Source organism: Ceratotherium simum, chromosome 14 (assembly GCF_057802395.1).
Source record: "Ceratotherium simum simum isolate JZ-2026a chromosome 14, ASM5780239v1, whole genome shotgun sequence".
In the NCBI taxonomy this organism is placed as follows: Eukaryota; Metazoa; Chordata; class Mammalia; order Perissodactyla; family Rhinocerotidae; genus Ceratotherium; species Ceratotherium simum.
The window spans coordinates 26598586-26621542 of record NC_141913.1 but is presented as its reverse complement, the minus strand read 5'-3'; the positions used below and the strand labels follow the sequence as shown (position 1 = coordinate 26621542).

Below are 22957 nucleotides of genomic sequence, written 5' to 3'. Positions count from 1 at the left end.
TTCCGACAAAGAGTAATTAGCCTAATAAGTAAAAAACTCCTGATAGTCTTGCTAAGAAGAGAGCCAGGTAACTCTCTGCCAAAAAGCAATCCCACTTCTAGGTATTTATCCTAGAAAGAGGAAAACTTATGTTCACACAAAATCTCTACACAAATGTTTATAGAGAAATGGTGGTATGACATAGTGGCTAAGAGATCAGCCTCCAGATCAAATGTTTATAGCAGCTTCATTTGTAATCACCAAAAACTGGAAACAACACAGATGCCCTTCATTGAGTGAATGGATAAAGAACTGGTACATCGTACAATGGAATACCACTCAGCATCAAAAAGGAATGAACCATTGATGCACTAACAACTTTAGATGGATCTCGATTGAGGGCATTGAGCAGAGTGAAAGAAGCCAGTCTCTAAATGTTACATACTAAATGATTCCATTTATACGGCATTTTGGAAAAAGCAAAACTGTAGGGATAGAGAACAGATGATCTGTGGTTACCAGGGATTAGAGGGGAGGGAAACATCTGACTACAAAGGGGCAGCCCTAGGGAATTCTTTAGTGGCTAGAATTGTTCTGTATCCTGTGGTCATTACAAAAATCTACGCATGTGTTAAAACTCATAGGCCTGTACACCAAAAGTAAAAGTGAATTTTACTGCATATAAATCTCTTTATAAAAAGTTCACAAATTCTTTGACACTCTTCCCATGGAAGAATGGTGTCTAATTCCCTTGCCCTTGAAGGTAGGCCAGTGTTGGTGACTCACTTCTAACAAGCAGAGTACAGTGAGAGTAATGGATAGAAAAGCTGATACAGTGTTCCCCTGGCTCTCTCTCTTTGGAGCCGTGAGCTACCACGTAAGAAGTCCAGCTACCCAGAACCCACCACGCTCAAGAGACCTTGTAAAGAGACCACAGAGAGAGAAAGAGAGATGCCCGAGGAGCTCCCAGTTATTTGCATCTTCCCAGTCCAGACACCAGACTTGTGACTGAAGAAGCCTCTGAGATGGTCCCAGGCCCGGCCATGATCTGGCTGCAGCCTCATGAGAGACTCTGAACCAGAACCACCTGGTGAGCTGCTCCCAAATTCCTTGCCCAGGGAAACTGTGAGAGATAATACAAATGTTTGACCAACTATGCTTTAGAGTGACTTGTTCACAGCCATGGGTAACTAATATAGGCACTTTTTTTGAGAAATTCCCACATGACCGACACTTTCTCATACATTTTCTTGTTTATTTTTCATTCATTTCATCATTTACTGAGCACTTTCTATATGCCAAGGACCATACATGGAATGGGGAGAGAAGTGCCAAGAGGCAGCAGAATCAGCAGAATGTGAGGGCTGAGAGACGGGGGTCAGAGTCAGGGAGAGGTTCTTGGTCTGGACAGCTGGCTGGATGGTGATGTTCCTCACTGAGGCAGCCCGGGTCTGCGGGACGATAACAGGATCCAATCTAGACACAGTGCAGGTTCGGCATCTGTGGGACTTCCAAGAGGAGCTGTCCAGGGGGCAGCTGGATAGCTGGCCTCAGGACTAGAGAGAGCGCTGGGCCAGAGATATGAACGACGGATCATCAGAAAACCCTCAAAGCCACCCAGGAAAGGAGGCCAACTATGAAGAGGAGCATGGTCTTGAGACAGAGCCCTGAGGAAGGCCGACATTCAAAGGGCAGGAGGGAGCAGAAAGATTGAGAAGGAATAGAGAGGGAAGGTGAATCTCTCACCATCAAACTTAGAACAGCAAGCATTCCTCAGAGGGGCGATCCAGAAATGGCAAGTGCTGCTACTCTTCATCTTTAAATAAGATAAAGACAGAAAAGTGTCTACTGCATTCAAGACAGGCACCTTAGCCAGAGCAGTTTCACCGTGATGGTGGGGACGGGAGCCAGAATGGGCCGGGAGGGAAAGTGAGGTAAGACAGAGGAGCTTAGACAAGGTTTAAGATGCTCAGGGGTGAAAGGAGAAGAAAGAGGTCCAGAACTGGGGGCCAGGGAAGAGGGGCTTTCTGGATGAAAGAGGCTTTAGCCCATCTCAATGCTAAACGAAGGACCTCAGAGGTAAGTAGAGGTTTTCAGTACAGTGGAAAGGGGCCTGGCCACCGCCAGGAGAAGGGACACACCTGCCCCTGTCAGGAAAGAGGGTGCATGGGTGCGGGTAAACAGGCAGGTGGGGGCAGGGGCTGCATCTGAAGGTTCTGCTTTGTCTCTGCTGTCACAGGTATGGCAGGGGAGAGGAGGTGCTGGGAAACAGGAGCACGACCCGCCCGTGCCCACAGGGCAGCTGGGGCTGGAGGCCACATAAGCCAAGTGGCAGATCCTCATGACATACAATAGTCAGATCCTTTTTTGTTTTTGTCCACAACAGCCCCAGAAGAGAGACGCTATCGTTCAAAGGTTCTAGGAGAGAGAATATGGATTGCACAGCCTGGGCCAGAGCTGAGGCCCACCACCATTTTGCCAACACTTGGTTTCATTTATTTTGGTTACTGTACTGGCCCTAATGGAGATACTGAGCAGACATCCCATAAACATTTGTGAAAGAGAGGAAGGAGGGAGTGTCCCTGGAAAGGGTCACATCTTAAGCCCTCATTGGCTAACTAACACCTCAGCTCACCAGGAATCAGCAGTGACTGGGGCAGTGGACAGCAGGAGACCCTGCCCAGGCCTGTCCTGCAGCTTGTCCCTGACTCTCTTCCTCTTCCCACGCAGTCTTCATAGGTGGCTTTCCTGCATCCCTCTCCTTTCTTCTTTGCTCCGTTTTCTTTTCCTCACCTTTTCTTTGTAATCATTTCCTTCCCATATTTCTGTTTTTCTCTCCTCTTTCCTTCCTTTTTTCTTACGTTTCCATTACATGGAAAGAAAGTAACTTCTGAAAAGGTTTTGTGCTCACTGACGACAGCCGGGTGTACCAGCCCAGCCCCGCAGCCCACCACTACCCTCAGGTGGGCCGTCCTCACTCACCCAGAGGCCTCTTGGCCAGATCCTGACTCCCGGGTCCCTTCTGCTTCTCACCTGCATGGAACGCCCTTCACCTCTCATTTCACGTACTCAAACCCCACCCGCTCTCTTCACGAGGCTTTTTGGACTGTGTAGTCCATGCAGATTTTTCCCATTTCTGACATTTCTATAGCCCTGGCAGCCTATATCACACTTGGACATGAGTCATATGCTGCCTTCAGTTGTTACTTCACTTTTTGTTATGTTTATGATCTATTTCCCCAACCAATCAAGAATCTTTGTTTCTCCCAACAAAGGAGATAATTTTCATGTCCTGGGATCAGTGGCATTGATAGAAATAAAGCGTCCCACTTAGGAAGCTCTGCTCCCAGCCTCATAAAAATAATCACCAAGTGGTTACATACGATGTCGATGAACTCAACTGAAATTTTCCCCCGATTGTGTTCACTCTGCAAACTTCTCTGGGAGTCAACATACGTTCCTCACACTTACCTCTGACAGGCTGAGGCAGGAAGCCCTCAGTGGAGAGAGTTGGAGCCTGAAGGTCAGAAGATGTGTGCCAGGGGTCTACCCTGCCACCCTTGAGGGGTCGTTACTGTGCATCAGTCATGAAATCAACCTGATTTTAGTTTTTTCATCTTGGAAATGTGGCCTAAATGCCCCATCTTCCCTTTCAGGGCTGTGTGAGGATCAGCGAAGCAAACTTCTGTCCCAGTGCCTTGTAAACTGCACAGACATGCCGTGGTTCTATTACTGGCGGATTCGGTGATGAATCACTGTCCACAAAAATGCACCCAGTTCTGGGAACAAAAAACCACTCATATCTTTGACTATTGTTCTGGACAGGGTGCCCAACAGCTCTCCTTTCCCTGCCCTCAGGCACACATACTGTTGAACTTGAGTGGAGGACCCCCAGGAAAACTGAATAACCTCTCCTACCTCGACACCAGCCAATCAGACTCTAGCCACTCAGGTACAGCGAGGGCCTGCAGAAGCCAGAAGGTTGGTGATTTATGGAAGCTGCGATCAGGAGCCAGCCTGAGCACTCCTGAGGCCTGACGCTATGATCTGATATTGCAATGGGGGAATATATCCCCCTTAGGTGAATGCCATTACCTGAAATAAAATCTAGCTGGGGCCTCAGAGGTTGGCAAAGGGCTGAATCTCCACGTGTGGAAAGAAAGGTAGTTGGACTCTGCAGGCACCACTCTAGTCTCCCAGATCCACCTTCCTCTTGGAATTTCCCACTAATCACAGCTGCTGTGGCCACCCCAGCCTCAAGGATCCTTCTCCTCACACAGCTCACAACTCTCCTCACTCTTCCCACGGCTCAGCATGAGCAAGAAGAGGAACAAGGCTTTGCAGAAGGCTCAGTAACAACAAGGCAAGTGGGGACACCCAGCTCGCAAGGTGGTGCTTCCCCCTCTTGCACCGCAGGCCACAAGTCTGGCCCCAAGGAGGAGTCCTCACACTACCCCCACCCGGGAAAGCCCCAGGGCATGTGCACACCCCTCCAAACTCAACAGGAAATGACATTGACAAGACTATGGGCCTTCTCTTGTCAAGTCGAGGCTTCCTGTCTGAGGACCTAGCATGGACCTAGTGCCGAAAAGGCCAGAAAAGAAGGTTTTGATACACTGAAGAGTTGATTCTATCTCACTCACCTGCAGTGTGTGGGGGAAATTATAACATGCAAATCATGTGTACAGATTAGGGGTCTGACAAAGGTTTGAGGATATTAGCTCTTGAAGGTTAAGGGTCTACCTTATTGTTGCAATCATCATGTATATAAACATATACAGCACTTTTTCCACTTAACATTCTTTCAAATATTCAAAAATTATTTATTAGGGTTTATCATGTATCAGGCACTATCCTAGGAACTCTGAAACAAAAGATGAGTTAAAATGCACTTCTTACACCTGGTGGGGACATGGTGACCTGGAATGAAACAAGAACCAAGGTGTTAGGGAGAGAGGGCACACCGAGCACAGCCGCATAGGTCTGGAGAGGGCCCGGAAAGTCCAGGAGAGGTGACCCTTAGACGTAGTCTCACCCCAGGCTGGAGGACAGGAGGGGCAGTCCAGGTAGAGGCAAGAGCTTGAATAACCATCCATGGCAGCCTATTAGGAGAACTGAAAGCATTTTAACACAACTGGGGCTGGGGAGGGGCAGGAAGGGAAAGACTGTTGGGATAACATGCGAGTGGTAGACAAGAGGCCAGGTCACAGAGAGCCTTGAGCGTGCTTGTGAAGAGTTGGGACTTTACCCTGTAAATAATGGGGAACAGCCAGAGAGTGAGGAAGGGGGAGGCGGGGAAAGCAGGCCAGGGGTGGATCTGTCAGCTGTTATTCAGAGTCGGGGTCCAAACGAGAGCCGAGAAGACTCTGGAACTGGATGGGAGCAGAGGAGTCAAAGCTGATGTGCAGTTCTCATGGTGTTTCTAATGAATAAAATGCAGAAAAGGGATGCTGAGCAGGTCTGGCAGAAGGAAATTACTCGTTCTATTTTTGAGATTTCTTATCTACTTTCCATATGTACAATTTTATGATTCATGTGGGTTGTTACGGACTGAATGTTGTGTCTTCCCAGAATTCACATGTTGAAGCCCTAATCCCCACTGTGATGGCATTTGGAGGTAGGGCCTTTGGGAGGCAATTAGGTTTAGATGAGGTCATGATGGTGGGGACCTCATGATGAGATTAGTGCCTTTATAAGGAGAGAAAGGGACACCAGAGCTTCCTCTCTCTGCTATGTGAGAATATAGCAAGAAAGTGGCCATCTGCAAGCCCTCACCAAGAACCGAATCTGCCAGCACCTTGATCTTGGTCTTTCCAGCCTCCAGAACTATGATAAATAAATGTCTGTGGTTTAAGCCCTCCAGTCTGTGGTATTTTGTTATAGCAGCCCAAGCTGAATAAGATATGAGTTATTGTAATAGCTACCCAATATTCTATTCATAATAAAACATAATATACTTAATATCTCCCCTGTCTTTGGACATTGAGTTTTTTTAGCTTTTCTTTATTAAAACAATCGTCAAACATCTTTATACATACAGCACTTTTATCATTTTTATGTACTGCTTCAAATAATTCTTGTAAGTGGGGTAACTGGGTCAAAAATAATCATTTTTATGATTTGCATGTGTTGCCAAGTCTCTAGAAAGAGGTAGGATGATTGACTACACTACCCGCAGCACATGAGTGCCCCTGCCTTCTCAAAGCATTAACAACTACTGAGATGTATCTTTGTCTTACTAATATAATATTGTTACTCGCATGCATGAAATGTAATAGTTCTAACTTTAGCACTGACTTTTAACGAATAGTCATGATTTTGTCCCTCAAAATAGGGAAAGGCAATGGAATACATCGCCATAATTTATTCAGGGTTTTAACAATCATCTCTGAATACCACCTGGTGGTATTCTAGTGTTCAAATGTCACTCTCAGCTGTGACACCAGCTGCACATGGAAGGAGGTCAGGCTGGAGCTGGGCTTCACCAGTTGGCCCAGCTCTTCACCAGCCCCACACTGATTTACGCACCACCTTTCCAACTATCTCCAAGGCTTAAAATGGGGGAAACTGCTCCCATCCAAGATGAATTCTTTACCCTTCTACTCAGCAATTAAACATCTAGGCATCCATCTTAAGGAAATAATCAGATATAAGCACAAAGATTTTTTTTCTGCAAGTATATATATTACAGCCTTATCCATATTTTTTATTGGCAACTACCTAAACATCCAATGGTTCATTCATACATGCATTCATTTAATGAATATGTATTATGTACCAAGTACAGAACAAATAATCATTGAACAAAACAGAGCCCTTTACCTCACAAAGCATGGGAGCAATGTTTATATGGACCATGGTGCACGCACAAACTGGATTACCATGCTGTCATTAAAGATGATATGCTCCAAGAGTATTTCATGACTCAGGAAAGTATTTGGGTATAATGTTATATTTTAATATGCATAGATATTAAAATTCTGGTAAGATGCAAAAGTGTTAAGAGTGGTTCCCTTTGGGTGGTTATATTTCTTTTTTCTTGTTGGTGAGGAAGAGTGGCCCTGAGCTAACATCTGTTGCCAATCTTCCTCTTTTTGCTTAAGGAAGATTGTTGCTGAGCTAACATCTGTGCCAATCTTCTCTATTTTGCATATGTGACGCCGCCACAGCATAGCTTGATGAGTGGTGTGTAGGTCTGTACCCAGATTCGAACCCACGAACCCTGGGCCACCGAAGCGGAGCACGCAAACTTAACCACTATGCCACCAGGCCAGACCATGGTTATATTTCTTCAGTGTGTTTTCCTGTTGTCTCCAAATTTTATACACACGCTTATTCGGTGATGGGAACAGATACTTTGTTTTAAAAGGGTAGACTCCTTGCCTCTCGGCCTTTCTCTCATCAAATTCACCTTTGTTAGTGGTAACCTCTCTCTAGCAATGTCACCCTGATTCCACACACACAGTTTAAGTTCACGGCTAAATGGAACAGCAAGTGTGAAGATGCTTTAGGGTGCCAGACACATACATATCTATGTATATATATATAAATTTGAGTAATGACAACAGTCCATATTACTCACCTTTAACATAAGAAGAAAGCAGCTTTTTACTTCTGCCACCACAGAGAAAAGCAACCGGTTTGATACTTCCAGCACCCCCTTCTAGGCACTGTCTGTAGGTCACAGGTCACTCCACTAACCAAACCCTGGGTCATGGTTCTTCTGCTTATCCATCCTATTTCCACCCTCTTGTGCACAGTCAACCAATTAACTGTCCAGACCCACCTCCATCCCCATCTGTGGGGATATGAGGATCCACCTCTCCAAGTAAAAATCAGAGAAAAATAAGGAATAAATTCTAACAAATAAAGTTCCAAAATGGAGAAGGCCATACTTGAAGGGAGGGGGCAACTATTCACAATCATACATAAAAAAGCAGCTAGAACGAGCTTGACCAGAGGCTTTACAGAAGGGACTTCTGCACGGAGACAGCTTGGACAAGGAGACTACTCTTCCTTCCCTCCAATTCTAAACTTTATGATAATTCACTGACTCACAACTATTTACTGAACACGCACTATGTGCCAGGCACTGTTCTAGGCTCTAGGGCTACATCAGAAAACCAAACAGACTCTGAAACCAACCAACCAACCAACCTTACCCTCATGGAGCAGTGGGCCAGCCACTCAATGCCTTTGGAGTTGACCCAGAATGACAGGAGGGCTGAGGGATGTTTGGAGCTGAGGAGCGACATGATCTGACTCTCTCTTTCCTCTTTAGCCGAGGACACAGGCCTGTTTCCCAGGCTGTTCCTTCCCATTAAAAATCCACCGAATGGACCCTATCTGGTCCTCTCCAACCTTTTACCTTTTTCCTACTAATAGCTATGCTTCAAGGCAAGGAGGAAACTTCCACCCCATCAGACATCAAGACTTACTGTAAACTAGTCAGTAAGACAGTGGGGTGTTAGCACAAGAACACACTCCTAGACAACAGAGCAGAGAACCCAGAAACACACCCCTGAGGCTGCGGACGCTATGTGGGTCAGGGTGGCACTGAAGACTATGTTTTGAGCCCTCCACATTCCCTGCAACTTGGATATTGCCCAACCTCCAGCCCTCAGCCAGCTGCTTTCCCTGGTAGTCTGGCACCCTGGGCCCTCCAGCTGCATGCCGCCTGTGTGTTGAAATTAGAGGACCAGGGGCCAGCCCAGTGGCATAGTGGTTAAGTTTGTGCACTCTGCTTCGGCTGCCCAGGGTTCACGGGTTCGGATCCTGGGTGTGGACCTACACACTGCTCACCAAACCATGCTGTGGCAGTGTCCAACATAAAATTAAAAAAAAAGAAACAAGAGGACTAGACAGAAGTCTTTCATAATTGTTCATAAGGATTGAAAGCTAGGTTTTTTAGGGTGTAGCACACTTAACATTAAATTTTGCTTTCATCTAATAAAATCACAGAAATGGGGAGGAGGAGGAAGCATTGTTTAAACCAGTTGTCTCAACCCCAGTACCACCACACACTCATGTTTCCATGAGTTGTAAGGGATGTTACCATCAACTTGAGATTAATCATTATAAGAGGGGAGGGTTGGAGAAGGTGACCTCAAATGATAAATAAAACAAAGCTTGTGCTAAAGTGATATAAAATGTAACCAGTATAAACTTCTTTAGTCAAAATTGTGGCCAGTATTAGGCAGCCACCATGAATAGCTGCAGTGCTGTGTGTGACCCTGGTTTAGCCAGAGGACCCTCTTCCTCATTCTGTTCTCCAAGGACCCACTGCTCAGTCTCCAACCTGCTTTAAACATATCAGTGTCTAGGGGCCGGCCCCACGGCCTAGTGGTTGAGTTCAGCATGCTCCACTTTGGCGTTCCCGGGCACGGACCTACACCACTTGTTGGCGGCCATGCTGTGGCAACGACCCACATACAAAATAGAGGGAGACTGGCACAGATGTTGGCTTAGGGCAAATCTTCCTCAGCAAAAAGAAAAAAAACCTGTCAGTGTCCAGTCACTCAGGAGCATTTGCCATCAACTCATCTGCTATGAAGCCGAAGTTGCTCTTGGGATCTGATGAAGCAGTCAGAAGATTCGTCAATTATCTCCTATTCCGAGAACTTCAAAAGAATCTTTGGTTTGTCCCATGTGCTCTAGTTAAGACACTGGCATTTCATTCCCTGCCATAATACCAGTGCATGAGGAGTCAGAGTAGCCTGATCAATAATAAAATGTCTTCTTCTGGGTTTTCTTCTTTCCAAGAATGCTAAAAATATTTGATGCAGTGATCAACAAGTCAATTTTTCTGTGTCTTTTGTACCAAATCGAGGAGCATTGTTCTATACTGAACTGCAAGTTGTTTAACAGTTTCCCTTTTTCCAGAGCATTCAACAATTTGAGATTTTTTTCTCATATTAAGTTCTAAACATTTTCCCTGGGAGTCCAACATTTTGATTTCTGGTTACAAATCTAAGTGGTGAAGAGGAGGTATGTTCCCAAGTTGTAAATGGATACAATGCAGATTCCAATTGTTACTATGTGGCTCTAAAAATAAACTTCTGGATATATAATTCTTTTTTTTGTTGTTTTTTTTGTTTGTTTGTTTTGTTTTGTTGATTTTATTTTCAATTTTACACTTAAAAATGACAAGAGGGTTTCTTCAGAAATATTTGCATTGAATTTGATAAAACTGTATAAATACATTAATAAACTAATTTGTTTGATGGATAAAAGAAATAACCACCAAATTCACAAAAGAAAAAACATTAATAAAAATATTAAATGATGTTTGACTTCATCGGTAATCAACAAAATATAAATTAAAATATTTTTTCATTCTAATTAGCATAGAATTTTTTATTTTGAATAGGTAATTTTATTTTTTTTAATATAAATTTTTTGTTTATTGCAGTAACATTGGTTTATAACATTGTAAAAATTTCAGGTGTACATCATTGTACTTCAATTTCTGCATGGACTACATCATGTTCACCACCAAAATACCAATTACAACCCATCACCACACATGTACTGAATTATCCCTTTCACCCTCCTCCCTCCCCCCTTCCCCTCTGGTAACCACCAATCCAATCTCTGTCCCTATGTGTTTCTTTATTGTTGTTATTATCTACTACTTAATGAAGGAAATCATACGGTATTTGGCCTTCTCCCTCTGACTTATTTCACTTTGCATTATACCCTCAATGTCCATCCATGTTGTCACAAATGCCTGGATTTCATCGTTTCTTATGGCTGAGTAGTATTCCATTGTGTATATATACCACAGCTTCTTTATCCATTCGTCCCTTGATGGGCACTTAGGTTGCTTCCAAGTCTTGGCTATTGTGAATAACACTGCAATGAACACAGGGGTGCATGTACCTTTGCAAATTGGTGTTTTCAAATTCTTTGGATAAATACCCAACAGTGGAATAGCTGGATCATATGGTAGTTCTATCCTTGATTTTTTGAGGAATCTCCATACTGTTTTCCATAGTGGCTGCACCAGTTTGCACTCCCACCAGCAGTGTATGAGAGTTCCCTTCTCTCCACATCCTCTCCAACACATGTTGTTTCCTGTCTTGTTAATTATAGCCATTCTGACGGGTGTCAGGTGATATCTCATTGTAGTTTTGATTTGCATTTCCCTGATTGTTAGTGATTTTGAACATCTTTTCATGTGTCTGTTGGCCATCTGTATATCTTCTTTGGAGAAATGTCTGTTCAGGTCTTTTGCCCATTTTTTAATTGGGTTGGTAGTTTTTTTGTTGTTGAGATGCATGAGTTCTTTATATATTTTGGAGATTAAGCCCTTATCAGATGTATGGTTTGCAAATATCTTCTCCCAATTTTTAGGTTGTCTTTTCGTTTTGTTGATGGTTTCCTTTGCTGTGCAGAAGCTTTTTAGTTTGATGTAGTCCCATTTGTTTATTTTTTCTATTGTTTCTCTTGCCCGGTCAGACGTGGTGTTTGAAAAGACGTTGCTAAGACCGATGTCGAAGAGCGTACTGCCTATGTTTTCTTCTAGAAGTTTCATAGTTTCAGGTCTTACATTCAAGTCTTTAATCCATTTGGAGTTAATTTTTGTGTATGGTGTAAGGTAAGGGTCTACTTTCATTTTTTTGCATGTGGCTGTCCATGGATATATAATTCTGCTGATGCATGGTAATTTAATTTTTTGTGTGTGTGAGGAAGATCAGCCCTGAGCTAACATCCATGCTAATCCTCCTCTTTTTGCTGAGGAAGACTGGCTCTGCACTAACATCTATTGCCTATCCTCCTCCTTTTTTTTCTCCCCAAAGCCCCAGTAGATAGTTGTATGTCATAATTGCACATCCTTCCAGCTGCTGTTTGTGGGACACGGCCTCAGCATGGCCAGAGAAGCGGTGCGTCGGTGCGAGCCCGGGATCGGAACCCGGGCCACCAGCAGCGGAGCGTGCGCACTTAACAGCTAAGCCATGGGGCCGGCCCAGTAATTTAATTTTTTTAATGAGCTATCTTCCCCCTCCCCAACAGCTAATCCACAAATGGGTTAATCTGTCCACAGAAATCACAAGCTGCCTGTAATAGTAAGAGTGCCAATGTATATAATCAATTTACATTTTCATATGCATTATGACATCACTGCCATTCATTGTATTCTGAGATGCTCTCTTGAGGCATGTGGAAAGTGGAGGCAGAGCTGACTCACCGGGAATCAGGCAAGACCCTGGTACGGCCATGCGAGCACGTCACAGGCTCCAACAGCCATTGGGAAAGTGAGTGCCTTTACGTAGGTATCATTAATTGTAGCATTAGCAACATCTCGGTTTAGTGATAAAAATTTCAGTGCATCTACTGAAGCTACATGTATAACATCTCTACCGTAACACTTCCTCTACTAAATTAACAGTTTATGTAACTGATGATTGCTAACTTCATCATCAGAATTGACCAAGCCTAGAAAGATACCCTGAACATAAAAAGACTCATGTCCTACACTTGTTTCTTAAAGATCCTAAGGAAAACACGACCATCAGGGTGGGAAGAAAAATATCAGTGGAGGCACAACAAAAAACCGCTGATGATTAGCCGTCTCAGCCATAGCAAACACGTTCGGGACACACGGTGACACTTAATGAAAGGACTCTGATCCCAAAGGGAACATTGGAACTCATAACCCAATTTTTTTTAGCTCTTTTATTTAAAAAGTTCAACGTATGCAAAACTATAGAAAATAGTATAATGACTCCCCCCCATATATCCATAATCCAGCTTTAACTTATGGTCTATCTTGTTCCATCTATTCTTTTGGACATAAGACATCATATAATTTCACCTGTAGATATTTCAGTATGTATCTCTGAAAGACAAACTCTTCTTTAAACATAACCATGATATTATTATTACACTTGAATAATTTTTAAATATCAAATATCTTTAGGGGCCGGCCCCGTGGTGTAGCGGTTAAGTGCACGTGCTCCACTGCTGGCGGCCCAGGTTCGGATCCCGGGCCCGCACCAATGCACCGCCATGCTGTAGCAGCGCCCCGCATAAAGTGGAGGAAGATGGGCACGGATGTTAGCTCAGGGCCAGTCTTCCTGGGCAAAAAGAGGAGGATTGGCATGGATGTTAGCTCAGGGCTGATCTCCCTCACAAAAATATATATATATCTTTATTAATTTTATTTTTTATTTTTTAACTTAACTTGAATCATTTTTAATATCAAAGTCATTCTTCAAGTTCCCCCAATGATCTCAAATATTTATTTATAAAGTGTTTGCATGAATCAGTATCCAATTAGAGCCACATATTGCAACTGGTTGATATATCTCTTAAATCTCTTTTAATCTAAGGTTTCCTTCCATCTTTTGTTCTTTGCAATTTAATTTTTGGAGAAACTGTAATTTCCCAAAATCTGGATTTTGCTGATTGTATCCCTGTGGTGAGGCCTAACATTCATTGTAACTTAATTTTCCTCATTCTTTCTTTCTTAGTTCAGAACAAGGCCCAGAAACACTTCCCAATAAAATAGCCAAAAAAGCAAAAAAAAAAAAACAAAAAGCAGTCTGTCTCTGTAAAGGAGCAGATGCCGACAGACCCAAGATTCTGAAAATGTGCCGCAGAAGTGGAACCCACTATGCTGATTAGAAAGCCAGGTTTAAATCGAGAACGTTCCTGAGCAAGCCTCAGGTAACAAGGCATCACCTGGAGATGAGGTGTGGAGTTTGCCAGGGGTGGGACTATCTTCCTTCTGAGGACAGAAAAGTTCACAAGTGTTCAAAAGTTTTATCTTTAGGGAGAAATAAACCATGGAGGAGAAAGGAGGCTGGGGGAGGGGTGTTCCTGAGTTGGCCTCAGCACGTTAATCAGTTTTAAATCTGCCACCATTAAGAACTAACGTTTCAGAGTCCGGAGGGGGAGGGGGAGGGCGAGGGCAGTCCTGTTGTTTTCCAGAGAGACGCAGGTTGGACTCTGAGGACAAAAGGCACAGACTCACAGAGCTTCAACCCTGGAAGGACTTACCAGAGCACAACCATTTAAGTCACAACCCTGTGACAGGCAGCGTGTGTAAAGGCAATGCAGTCAGCCCCTCCCCCCACACACATCTCCCCCTGCACAGACAGCTTGTGCTCTGCTGGTTTTCTAATAATGGGACACAGTTGGCTACAGGCTTTGGAGTAAAAAGACTTGATCTTAAATCTCAGCTCCTTTACTTAAAAGCAGTGTGACCTTAGATAACCTGCTTAACCTCCCTGTGCCTCAGTTTCCTCATCTGTTAACTGGGGATACCATTGTCTGTCTCCTAGAGTTGTTGTGAGGACAAATGAAGTTACGCGTGGAGGCCTACAATGCAGTGCCCAGCACAAGCTCATTATATGCCAGCCTTCCCCCCCACCCCCTGCCCCAAAGACTTCTACCCGTCCCTTCCAACCCAGATCCTTGCAGGGAGCCATGACAGTACCTGCTGGATGTCTGGCCGGGTTACCGATGCTGTCTGTGGCCATGCATGAAGCAAAGCCAAGTGACCCATAAAGGGTTCAATCCCATGATCCTGATCTCAATAGCACGGCTCCAACCAACGGAGCTAATTACAGTAGGGTCAGATTCAACTCAGCTTGCACAGAGACACTCTTAGCAGTTCACACAACATTCTTAAACAGTTTTGTCCTAAGATACTATGTGACACAACACACTTGCCAACTGTACTAATGATCTCAGCTTTTAAAAATCTTAATGTAATGTAGCAAACAGATGTGTCCCTTAAGAGGATTAAGGTGGAAATTCATTAGAGCAATAATACCAGTGGATTTGTGTTCTAAAACTAACACCGATCAATCAACTTAGTGCACACTCCATCTTAGCACTACTCAGCTTCAAGGGAAACCCTGGAGAACTGGACAGTCAGGTCTTCACCCTCAAGGAAGTTATCTGCAAGCAGAGGAGTGTGAGAACCCCCACATACTGACAGCCTGACCTAAATGACCTCTAAGCCATGCTGCTCAGACTGTAGCATGCACAGGAATCACCAAAGCATCTCAGGAAAACATACATTCTGATTCAGCAGGTCTGGGGAGGCCTGAGAGTACATTTCTAATAAGATACTAGGGGTTGCCCAGCCCACACTTGAAGACCAAGGCTCTAATCCTCCCCACAATTGGCTGTTTTGCGGGTGGGATACCTGAGGCAGTGAGGTAACGACAAAGACAAGGGTAGTAAGAAAGGAAAGAACATGGTACAGTCAAGGCTAATCCAATGAGAGAATGGAACTCTGGAACACAGACAGCCTGCCTGGAACAAGGTCCTTCAAGACACACAAGTGGAGTTGCTAAGAGCTCAGACCCGGGGCCTGCCCAGTGGCGCAGCAGTTAGGTGCGTGCGCTCCACTTCGGTGGCCCAGGGTTCGCAGGTTGGGATCCCGGGCGCGTACCGACGCACCACTTCTCAAGCCATGCTGTGGTGGCGTCCCATATAAAGTAGAGGAAGATGGGCATGGATGTTAGCCCAGGGCTAGTCCTCCTCAGCAAAAAAGAGGAGGATTGGCATCAGATGTTAGCTCAGGGCTGATCTTCCTTACCAAAAAAAAAAAACAAAAACAAGAGCTCAGACCTGGTGTCAAATGTCAACTCTGGAACTTCCCACTCATGTGATGGGTGACTTCCTTCTGCTCTGGGTCTCTTCTGCTACGAGATGCAACAGTACCACTACCAGACCCACGGGGTGGTCATGGGCTTGGTGAGATAATGCATGTCTAGGACAGTGCTTGGCTCAGGCAAGTGCCTAGAACATGGTAGCTATTATTACTCCACTCTGTCTAGTCCACAGCAGGCATCGAAACATTCCCTGAATTAAATTACTATGTCTTAATTGCCATTTTGACATGTAAGCTACTTATCACTCTTTCTGTAAAAATATTCTTCAATTCCAGTTTTGTTTATCAAAGGGAAACAAGAATCCTTAGATCCTTAGCCTTTAGCATCAATCAATCCAAACATAATTAAGTTTTGAAAGGTCTACGATTTATTAATTCTACTGCTTAGTTTTTTCTAAATTAGAAGTCCTGTAATTACATTTTTTTCTTTTAAAACACTAAACCAGAAATAAACATCTGTTTATAAATCATTTGAAAACAAGTCTTCACCAAGTCCAGACAAAACACATAACCACCAAAATGAATATATCCCCAGAGAGAATACAGCACCTGTTTTGACCTTTTTGTTAACAAACTAATCATTTATTTAATCATCTTCCCTGGAACTACTATGAAAAGCTGGGGTTTTTTTTCAATCTAGCAGTTTGAAGAAAAAAAGATAAAGCATAATATACACAATATATTGTTTTTGTCCAAGACAATAGTTAAGTGAACAGCTAACTTCTAATGGTGTCAGCAGACATGAGCTAAATTATTAAGAAAAGATGCACAGACTCAAGTTTTGGCTGGGAAGGGCCTGAGAGGTTACCCAATTCCAAAGCTCCCAGCACAGGAGAATCCCTAGGGGAGCTTTACAAATTAGGACCCTCTGTGGTGGCCTTCCAAGGGCTGGTTACACAGGTGTGTTCACTTAGTGAAAATTCATCCAGCTGCTCACTTATGCCCTGCACACTTTCCGGTATGTGCGATCCACTCCCTCAGGCACTTGAATGTGCAGGACTAAGGACACTGAGAGTGTCTGCATGTTCCACATCATGCTTCTCCTCTCTTTCCACCACGCTAAATGCCCTCCCCAAAAAACTCCCCCTCTTGCCAAGGCAAGGTTCAATGGGAGCTGGGAGAAGTGTTCCCTGTGGCCCTGGAAGCCTTACTCATGGCCGGGGCCTGGGGTGACAGCTTCCCCACAACCTCACCATTAGCTAATCCACAGCAGGGTTGATAACTATTTGTTCCCCCCTCTGACTGTGAACTCTACCAGGTCAGGAATTCTGCCTCAAGGCTCTTACTCATGCTTGTAACATTCACCTGCCCCAGGCCCAAAAGTACCTGGCACACAGGTGATTTGGTGAACTCCCCAAGTTAATGGAATGGAAGCCCCAGGAGGTGCTGCTTCTGCACACAGCCACACAGCTGTCCAGTGAGCAGAACAGCACGGGGGCCTCGAGTCACATGGGGCTGGTTTGAATCGCAGCTTTCCACTCCTAGCAGAGAAACTAGGTTACTTAATGGCTCTCTGCCTCAGTTTTCTCATCTGTAAAACAGAGATAGTGAAGTCTCTACATCACAGAGGTGTGTAGTATAAAGGAGATATGCATTGACGTCCCAGGTAGAGCACACATCTACATGCCAGCTGCTCAAAACTCATTAGCTCTTTCGATCACAGTTGGATCATCCAATTTTAAGATTCTCTGATGGAAATTAAGAAGCATTTTGAAATATGAACGTGCACCTAGGTACATAAACACTGAATTCTGCTTTACAGAACCTTGGCTAACGAAATCAGCCATTCACTCAGCTCTAGATGTAAAAAACAATGCCAAACATCCCAAGGTACTGCAGGGGTCTTTGGGCAAAAGACTGAGACTGAGGCTGGCTGGCCCCCAAGAGTCAAGGGTCTCTGTGGGATATCTTCTGGTTTGTTTATTCCACAAAGGACACCTCAGCAAGGTCTGTGAGCCGGTGCAGCCACTGTGCCATGGCTTGTGGGGGTGTGGGGGAGTGGCAGCATGAGGATTTCCTCCTACCAGACCAGGAACACTGGGTCAAGACTATGGGGCTATTCCATGGCAACATAAAAATGTACTTCAGCTTCCAGCTTGAAAGGTCAACCTATATATATAGGGTTGGAAATCCAAGGAAACCACTTCAAGGTCATAGGGCCACAATTATGAGTCTTCTGCGGGTTCAACAAAAGATCCCTGTAATCAGAGCCCATGATGAATGGAATGCTGAATGATGCTGAAGAAGCCCTTCAAAAACTTGTAACTGAATCCACCGATTGAGAAGAACCAAATAATTTACAAAAGTAATTCTGATAAGCTGAATCTACACTACATTATTCTGTCCGTCCATCTCCCAATCCGATCTACTTTTACTGGCCAAAGAGGTTTCCACAAAAGTGACTGTACCAGGGCGGCCTGGTGGCGGAGCGGTTAAGTTCGCACACTCCGCTTCGGGAGGCCCAGGGTTCACAGGTTCGGATCCGGGAGCGCACAGACGCGCCGCTTGGCAAGCCATGCTGCGGCGGTGTCCCATAAAAAGTAGAGGAAGATGGGCACGGATGTTAGCCCAGGGCCAGTCTTCCTCAGCAAAAAGAGGAGGACTGGCAACGCATGTCAGCTCAGGGCTAATCTTCCTCACACACACACAAAAAAGTGTACCCACCCCGCACCAACACAGAGAGAATGAGATAGAACTGCCCCATTCCTCATTCCTGAAAACAGGTTACTAATTAAGTGGGAGAAAAACACCACTGCCAAAGTGTATCAGTGCTCTACTTCCAAGGCAGGTGAACATCATAACAGAAATCTAAAGAATTTTTAAAAATCAATTTTATTCTTTTTGGCATCAAGGGTTATCTCTTCCAAATATTTATCAATGTTGATCCTCAAAGAATAAATCATCTCCAAGCTTTGATACGAACCCTAAGCAGAAAATGTACCGGGGAAGTAAGTCTACAGTAAGAAGACTGTACCGGAGAAGGTACAGTCAAGCTGTTTAAGTGGGCGGGAAGGGTTCTCCTGGGTAACTAAATGGTTAGCTTTCAATGCTCAGCTCTTTGTAACACACACTTTGCAAGATGCCTGTCCTCCTGCAAAGGGTTTTTTAAAAAAGAAGAAAACAACCTTTATGGTACTGAGAAGCCATTCTTCCCAGGGGACGCTCATTTCGGGCCGCAAGGCTCAGGCTTTGTGCGCGCGCCGCCCCTCCGCGCCCCCGCCCCTCCTCCCACAGCGACTGCTCCTCCAAGGTTCCCAAGGCCACCTGCTTCTCCAAAGAAAAGGGGGCTACTCCGAGCGCTACCGCAGTGCGCGGGGGGCGTCCTCGGCGGTGCCCCCCGGGGGAGGAGGAGGTGTCCTCCGGGAAGCGTGCTTTGTCGCGAGGGTCGCGCGGCCGCCCGTAGCGGCCCCAGAGGCCTGAGAGGTTTTGTCCTGGGCGTAGCTCAGGGATCTACTGCGAGGGACCTGAGTCCCCCGGGGCCCGGGTTCTTTCCGCGTCCCGCTCGGCTCCCGCGCGGGTACCGGGGCCGACCGCCCGCGTCCGAGCCCCACTCCGCCCACCTGGCCGAGCTAACGGCGCGGCGCCCGGGAACCTTCTCCATCGCGCCTGGGGCCGGCGCGGCACCTGCTCAGCTCCGCCCGCCCCAGGGTCTGGGCCGGAGCGCGGGGCTGTCCTCCTCGCCGGCTCAGGAGACCCCACGCCAGCCAGCGGGTGCCCGGGGCCCCTCTGCCTAACGGGTAGGGGGGAGGTCTGTCCTGGGGCGCTTGTCCCCCGGGGCCGCGCCCAGCCCAGCCGGCCCGCGGCGCCCCCACTCCTGCGCGCCCCGCTGCGGGGGCTGCGTCCAGGGCGCCCAGCCCACCCCGCCCGGCCGTACCTTGTGCGGCGCCCGCAGCAGCCGGTGGACCCCGGCCAGCTGGGTGCCGAGCGCGAGGTCCTCGCGGAACGTGAACAGTGGCGGCCGGCTGGGCTCGGGGAAGTTGGTGCTGTTGAAAGGGTCCGTGTCGTCCAAGAACTGCACCCGGCAAGCCAGCGTGGCCATGATGCATCCCTGCCCGGGGGGCGCGGGCCCCGGGATCAGCGGGGCCGCGGACCGGGACGCCGGGGTCACTCTGTGAGCAGGGGAGGCCGCGGCCGCCGCTCGCTGGCTCGCGGGCTCGCAGGCTCCGGCGCGCCCGGCTGCAGCCCGGGCTCCGGCCGCGGGGGGGGGCGGGGTGTGGGCGGGGCCGGCGGGCCCCCTCCTTCCCCTCCGTCTCCGGCTCCTCCCCTCCTCTGTCCCCCTTGCGCCTGACCGGGCTGCCCGGATCGACGGGATCCGCCGCCGGGAACGGGAAAGGGAGAAGAGCTCGCGCGGCATCCGCAGCCCTGCGCCAAGCCCGCTGGCGCTGGCAGCCGGGCGGGGACCCCCAGCAGACCCCGGCAGCGCGGACGCCGCTTGGGGCGCCGGCTGCACGTGCGCCCTGCCGCCCGGGGAGCCCTGGCCCAGCTTCACCCCTCCGAGCTCCGCGAACCCGAGGGGGAGGGGGCGGGAGCGGAGGGGCCCATGGCCGTCCTCTGGCTTCTCCCCAATCCGGGAGAGGGCTTAACTCTTTCCAGATGAAGGCGGCTGCGGCTGGGCTCCCGCCGCCGGGATTCGGAAAACCCCAGCTCGGCACCAGGAGGCGAGGGAGCCGGCCCCGGGCAGCAAGCGGGGTAGTGGCAGCCACCTGGAGCCCAGGAGAAGGTTACGGGGGAGGTTCCTCTTGGAGAGAAGGAAGCTAAGAAGGAGGAGGGCCAGCAGGGGAACCCAGGCAGCTTTTCTTAGGAGATAAGCCCAGGGAGCGCCAGGCGAGAGGCCTGGGGGACTGTGAGGCTCCGCTTCGGGACCCCAGTGCTGGGCCTGGCACCCGGGCCCCTGGTGGGTGCTGGTTGACCCTCTGCATCACCATGGCTTCTTAACCAGTTAGGTCTCCGAAAGCCCTAAGTGGACTTTGTGGGGCTGCGGAGGCCGTTCTGTGGAGGCCACCGAATTGCGGAGGGGCAGCGGAGAGCTAGGGACCCGCGCATAACGGAGGGGCTCGGGGGGAAGGTTTGCAGCCCGTCCTCCTTGGCCTTGCCGGAGCAGCGGGGCTCCTCTCTGCCTCCCATCGCTCTCCTCGCTGCTCGCGGGCGACCCCCTTCGTTTCCAATAAGAATTCATAGTTCTCTCCATTCGCAGGATATGGCCAGGTTCGCGGTTCCCCATACCTCATATGGTTTGCATGGATAATACCCGATCGCTCTCAATATCCGCGTCTTCACAAGGCGGCTCTATAACGTGTCTCTCGCCCTTTCTTCTGGTTGCCAGGGGGAAAAGACACCCTGGTGTCATACGTAGCCCTTTCACTTGCACCTTCCACCTTCCCTCTCCGTGGACTCTCCCTGTCACACATGCATATTTATGCCTGGTCTTAAAATAACAATGATCCATGACACTTCTGCTCATTCCAGCAGAACTTCTAGCTCTCTTCACTTTTGCTACTTAACCCTTAGTCTTCTAGACAGGCACTATGCCAACTTCACCATCAGCTAGTGACCAGAATACTAAACCCACAAATTCCACTCCTTTGACCCAGGGCCCCTACCTTCCCACTTCCTTTGCCAATTCCCTCCTCATGGAGAGAGCCCTCCAGTCCTCTGGCCACCCCATTTCTCATCGCTGTCCCAACATAAATCCCAGCCCATCATCTCAGGGGCCTCATTGCCACACTGCTCCCCCGGCCTCACCTGTCCAGCAGGTCCCTGGCTTGCTCCTGCCCCATCTGCAAAGTGCCTGCTGGCAGTGGGACCACTCTCAGTAACCCTTTTTCCACCCCAGTTTCCCCAGAACTGCTCAATGTGGCCTCCCACGCCCCCCATATTGCCGCAAACCTCTGCCACGTTCCTGTACCTACAGATTATTCAATGAAGAAAATCATCTCTCCAGCATGAACTCCTCCCCTTCCAGGACCCACTCCTCTCCATCTTCCATCTCCGTCCTCCATCTCCCCCATCTCAGGAGATGACCAAAGCCCTGTTTTTCCTCCTGCTGGAGTCTCTACCTCCATCTGGACCCTGAGTCCCTCCCTTCCCAACTGCTCTGGGGCCAGGCTCTGTCACTGATCCAGCCCCCTTCTTCCTTCCTCCCTGGGCTCCTTCCTCTGAGATTCAGGGCTGGCTTCCTGACATACGCCCAGTGCAGTCACACAGGGCCCTGCACTGAGACGGGCCCACACTGGTTTCATGCTCTGCTGTTGCTGTCTTAAAATTTTTAATTAGTTTTTAACAAGAGGCCTCGAATTTTCATTGTGTACTGGGCTCCACAAGTTATATAGCTGGTCCTGATGAGAATAAATACTCAAGTGTTTTCCATCTTAAAAGCTACATCTTTATGAAGCCTGTCTCTCACTGGCTTATCTCTTCTTCACTTTCTGACCAGCTTCTGAAAGAGAAAGCTACATTCATCTCTCAGCATCTTCACTACCTCTTTGCTCCACATCCTAAGACATCTGGTGAGCAACCCTCTCTGCTGTTCTGAGATCATCGATGCCATCCTAACTGCCTCACCTGGGGGACACCTCAGCCTTGCTACCCATTTGCTTGGCAGCATCTGTCACCATGGATCACTCCTTTCCCAAACTCTCTTCCCCTCAACTTCAATAGTTTTAGCCACGCTGGGTTTACCTTCTCCCTCTTTAGCAGCTTCTTCTCGAGTCCCTCTGGGCTCCGTTCTCCTCTTGAGAATAAAGCTTCACAGCTACAGTAACTGTTCATTTATTCTCTGTGTTTCTACTAAACTGAAAGTTCCCATAGCGGAGGGACCAGGCTGTATTCAACCCGATACCCCCCAGTGCCTGGCAGAGTGCCTAGCACAGAAAAGGCACACAATAAATGTCTGAGGAATGAATGAACATCAGAGTCATCTTCGAATCCTGTATCCTGCAATTGGCCACTATGACCTGTCACTGAATCAGCCTCTGAAATATTTCTCAACTCTTTCCTCCTGTCTAGCCCTCACTTCCTATGCTACTCTTCTGAGTCTCCCTTCCCTAGTCTTGCATCCTGCATTTGATCCCTCACTGGCTTCCCCAGATCCAGTGATCATTCTAAGATGTGCATTTGATGTGTGACATCTTAGGGCAAAATCCTTGCATGCCAACCCCCTTAGCATGATTCATGAGACCCTCTAAGCTCTGCCCCAGTCTACTATTCCAGGCTCGTCTCTGGTCATTCCCCACTTCACCCCGTTTCAAGCCACAGTGAATTATTACCCTTTCCCAAACATGCTGAGATTTTTTTCATGGTGAGCTTCTCAGGCTAGAATTTTCTTCCCTATCCAGTGAGCCAGCTGAA

The 22957-nt window shown here is 47.4% G+C and overlaps 1 protein-coding gene across 4 annotated transcripts in view; it reads right to left on the bottom strand.

The window, feature by feature from the left end:
• Positions 1-19710, bottom strand: part of FHOD3 (formin homology 2 domain containing 3) — a 466256-nt gene extending 446546 nt beyond the window's left edge. For all 4 annotated transcript variants that reach the window (XM_014781352.2, XM_087439151.1, XM_087439152.1 and 1 more), the window contains exon 1: positions 19485-19710. In XM_014781352.2, coding sequence (XP_014636838.1) covers positions 19485-19649 — 165 coding nt within the window. In that variant the 5' untranslated portion in view covers positions 19650-19710. The remainder of the gene's footprint in view (positions 1-19484) is intronic.
• Between the last annotated feature and the right edge of the window lie 3247 nt (positions 19711-22957).